At 42.4% G+C, this 4812-nt stretch overlaps 1 protein-coding gene across 1 annotated transcript; it reads right to left on the reverse strand.

The window, feature by feature from the left end:
• Positions 1–874: 874 nt before the first annotated feature.
• LOC129837445 (nuclear receptor subfamily 0 group B member 2-like) lies at positions 875–3816 on the reverse strand. The gene is made up of 2 exons (XM_055903606.1): positions 2844–3816; positions 875–2552 (listed from the first exon to the last, which is right to left on the reverse strand). The coding sequence occupies exons 1-2, from the start codon at positions 3373–3375 to the stop codon at positions 2311–2313; spliced, it is 774 nt and encodes a 257-aa protein (XP_055759581.1). The 5' UTR covers positions 3376–3816; the 3' UTR covers positions 875–2310.
• Between the last annotated feature and the right edge of the window lie 996 nt (positions 3817–4812).

The following is a 4812-nucleotide window of genomic DNA, read 5'->3' on the forward strand; positions in this document are numbered from 1 at the left end:
ACACCCAATATCGCTCCAGTGTGGGAGGTAAGGTCAGTCTGCCATGTGCCACTTTGCATCCTAAAGGTGACCGTTCCTCAACTATGTGGCTGTTCCACAGAGCTGGATCTCAGAGTGTTATTGAAGTGGACTCCTACGGGAAGATCAATGTTGAAAATACAGAAAGAGCAGAGAGACTGAGTAGGGCCTGGCTGCGCTCTGGTTGGTCATAATATCAAAGCTGAGGATGCTGGACGCTACACCGGTCAACATTACCCTATGGAATATGACCCAGAATATGGGGATGGTCTGGTTTATCTATTTGTCGTTTCGATCTCTTCATTAACACCAGCGCAGATCTACAGGCTCTCCCGACCTTCCTTGACTTCACCCCAACATTCTCAGACCAAAGTCGCCTCTCTGTGATGTCAATCCGTTGCATAGGGCTCTGTGTGGCACTGCCCTTAATGGTTGTCATAGTTGGTGTTTACACCAAGATGAGGGACCTCCTAAAAGCAGAGGTTTCTTCAGCCATGGAGGCGACAGAGCACCAAGTCTTGGGCTGATGTCCTGCTCCTCCTCACTCTCAGTTCTCTCTTAAAGATGCCATGTTTTCCACTGTCAATGTATTGATTGTGTAAGTCCTTTACTGATTGTATTACTTTTACTGTTAGCTACATTAAATGATGTTAGGAAGATTTGAACATGCATGTATTATATATATTTTAAATGTTTTCTGGAGACGTATCCCTAGGCTCCAAAGCCTTTTTCTTGGTTTCGACATAAAGTTTTTCTTTTGTGAATTGCTCTGTAAAAATGTCTATACTAATTTGTGAATACAAAGGAATAAAACCATGCAGAATGTATATTTGACATCTGATAGATCTGTCTTTATTGCAGCATAAATAAACACTCTGTACTGTGTATTCGAAGAGCAGTAAGAGACTTATTTTTCGGTAACACTTTACCTAAATACAAAAAAAGTCTGAATAAAAAATAAAACATTTAATCACACATTTTCACCTTTATTTTTGTTGTTGTTGTGAAAAGTTGTTCACGTGTCCAGTCTAGGGAAACTAAAATACAACCTAATGTTAGACGGTGGGACACTCTACATATGTAGATATTGTATTCTTTATTTAGATATGTAGAACACCGTGACATTTTACATTCAAGCCCGACCTTGGCTTCATTAGACTGAAAATATTATTCCTCATATCTTATTGGTATGATAAGGGGAGCTTAGTGACTGTTATCGACCGTCGAGACAGTCACTATGCAGTTCCATTGAGGCTGTCTCTCGTTGCTGCTGTGAGCCACTCGTGAGAGGAGAGAGGCAGCAAGATGACGGGAACAGGGTACCCAGCTGGTAAACCACCTTCCAAAGTGCCCTCTGTACCGGTGAGGTACTACAGATAAAGCTTACTGTTCAAACACATTACGAATCAACAGGAACTTCAACAGGAAGTTATAAACTCGAGGAGCACTCTCACACTACTGTGATAGCCTTGTCTATGTATGAAAACATCACTGATGCTTCACTCATTCCCAATTCCCAACACAGATTCACTCTAACCCAATGGTTAGGGGGGAGAATGTGGGCTTTTAAATTCTACACATATTTTCCCAGTGCTCTGCATATTAGTAGTTACTTTAGAAGAGATGTGTTTAAATTGAGCTTGAAGGGCTCCTTGAATGGCAATGCCTGCTGTAATATAGACCTCTTGAACGGGGACGTTTAATCTACTTTGGCTTGGCTAATGCTGTTTGTATTCTTATCTCGCAAACCATATTCCAAATTGTAAAGACACATAACACAGTAATTGTATAAAAATATATTTCGAAAAGATATTCTGGAGGCAGTCCCAGAAATGATTTACATTACTCATGCAAACATTACACAAAACAAACAATGTATCTAAACAGTATTCTGCACAATATCCATGGTTTTAAGGAATGTGTATTGTAGACTGGAGCCTGTCTGATATAACCAGTAAAATGTCTGTTATAACTACCAGCCATTGTGACCTCAATTTTCTACCAAAAATGTTGCTAATATACAGTAAATGTTGCTCATTCATAGTTGGATGTAAACAATAGCAAACTGTTCTCATATATTTGAGAAGAAAAATATTTTCCTATTTGGTCAGACATGAAAACCTATCAGGGATAGTGTTACTGTGAATAAAGAATACACATTCCCCTTATGACGAGCACTTATTTGTCAATCTCTTCACCACATGACCAGGCACTCCAACTCAGTCCTGGGGGCTCAATATCCCTCACAGCAGGAAATTATATCAGGTCTCTGTACATCAGCTCGACAGTAAGCTACCTACTGAAGAGCATATCGACCAGGAAGTCCAGTAGATCTGCTTGGCCAATGACAGGACGGAAGAAGAGCTCGGTGATGAGGTTGGGTGTGATGGTCTTGAGCATGGAGGCCGCGAGCAGGATGCCAGCGAAGCGGCTCCGGTCCCCAGGGTGGAGTGATTGGACCACCTCCCTCAGAGCATGCTGAGCCTCCTGCTGTAAGTCCTCCACGAATAGAGCTGCCTTTAGGTCTTTCACATCTGTTGAGGAGGACAGACATGTATCATGAGTGGACAAGCTACATTTTATGCCCAGTTGTACAGCACAGTACTTTTCAGTTGTTTATGACATTGCAATAGATTTTTTTGTAACGCTACTGATCAGCTGGATTCACTGAAGATATTTTATGTTTTGTTGCGTTGAGTCGACATTGTGGACAAGCCCTTAACAAGTCTTATTTAATGTTTGAAATCTGTTTGTAGGTAAAATCCCTACCGAACATGCACTTCCATTGACTGGTTGAAATATGGAAGCTTTAAGGCAAACCTTACCTGGGTTAAATATCATGGTGCCCTTGAGGTATGCGTACTCCTTTGGACTTAAATCCAGACTCCAGAACTTTTTGAGGCATGACTTGAGTTTGTTCACACCAGCCAAGGTGGGCTGCTCTCTTTCCGTCTCTGAGCTCTCTTGAGAGTTCAAGAGGATTCTTTTCAGCATGCTATCGACAGGGGTGTCGATGACGTCAAAGTTCATGCCTTCCTGGGCCAGACCCAAAATAAAGAGTGGCACCCAGCAACTTTGAAGGAGCGACAGTTGATCGTTCAGTGGGAGTTGGTTGAAAGCAGGTAAGTTCTTCATGAAGTGAATTGTTTTCACCAGCACTCCCGATGCCCCTTGGCAAATGTCTGCCGGACTTTTCAAGCACACTGTCCGTCGCGTCTCACAGTTGCATCGACGAGGCATAAAGTTGTATTTCAGGCTGTTGTGGCTTGACTTGTAATTTTCTCGATTGAGGATGTTGTAAAGGAGAGCATTTGACTGCCTATCATTGCAGTCTGTACATTGACATACGTTATCCATTTTGATGAGATACAGAACAAACTCTCAAAAACAAAATGAAAAGCTGAAATACATTCAAATGTTCTTGTCCTACCAAGACAGGCTCTTGTTGAGGTGGCGTGTGGTTGTGCGGATGCCTTGCACCATGCTTCTATTTTTAAGGCCAACCCACTGAGCTAAACTTGTGCACCTTGACCTGTCAATACTCCCTCGGTGAAAAACAAAGTGCCCCTAAAGAGCAGACAACTCGACTGACGGCGTCCTCCTAAAGAGCAGATAAGGTTTTCTCAATGGAAACCAAAGGAAAGAGCATATCCATATTGGGCGGGGTGAGCCTAATCTGTGTGACTCTGTCATTACCCCAGGCTGTACCAAGCTACCAAGGACTGTGGGAGTACTCAAGCACACTGTATATAGCTCCGTTCATTGCCAGCTCACACCTAAGTTGAACACGGGCCAACGCAAACAGGTAAGGGACCACTGACCTGTCAGCTAAGTCCTTGAGCGATGTACCCAACCTGAACTTTTTATTTTACTAAGTTTAGTTCAGACTTACAAGGGCTAAATATTCCTAAACCAATAGGCCTGCATAACCGAGTGGATTTCTTGGATAAAAATTATGTTACATTACATCTTACATTGAACAAAAGCTTAAAAATGTGTTTTGTACAATGCTAAGAATGACAGACGGAATTAGTGAAGGAAAATAATAGTGAAACATATTGTAATTCAGTGAGGATTTGGAAGCTACAGCACTTCTGCCCTAAACTCTGATCCCAGCCTATGTGTCCCCACCATTTATTCCACACTGACTCAGAAGCTTGTCTCATCAATAAGTGTTTTCTGGGCAAATCTGGCCAGTAGACTTCTCAATACCCAGACCCAAATTAATACCAGACCCCGACCAAACCAATACACAACCTTTTGGGACACACACACCAAGAACCAGACTCTTGAGACTGAAACCAAGTGTATCGAGAGCCTAACAAGCCCAAGACCAGTGCAAATGTGAAAAAACAAGGACCAGAACGAGACCCAGAGCAAAAGATCTGAAGGCGTCCCATCCAGCTTCCTCAAAAAGCAAGGTGCTCTGACACGTTTGTGTTGCGTCGCTACTTTTAGTCACATAACTCCGACAAGAGATATCTTGACCACACGAGTTGAGAGACAAACTATGGAGTGGGACCATGAGCTGAGATCCCGACCTAGACCTGAACATTGATGCTGGGACCCAGACCCAGTGAAAAGACCATGACCACATTTACCGTACGTGGCATTGTGTGATCTCAAGACCAAGACAACAAGATCCCGTCTCTGGTTCCAACTAACCCAACCATTTAAAGTATGTAAATATATTTAAAGAGCTTTGCAAAAAAACTGGATTAGCGGGAAATTTGTCTCTCTGAACTTAAACAATCAAGTGATCGATTTTATACATGTCTGTCATTGAACAACTCC

The sequence above is a fragment of the Salvelinus fontinalis genome, chromosome 38 (genome assembly GCF_029448725.1).
Source record: "Salvelinus fontinalis isolate EN_2023a chromosome 38, ASM2944872v1, whole genome shotgun sequence".
NCBI lineage: Eukaryota > Metazoa > Chordata > Actinopteri > Salmoniformes > Salmonidae > Salvelinus > Salvelinus fontinalis.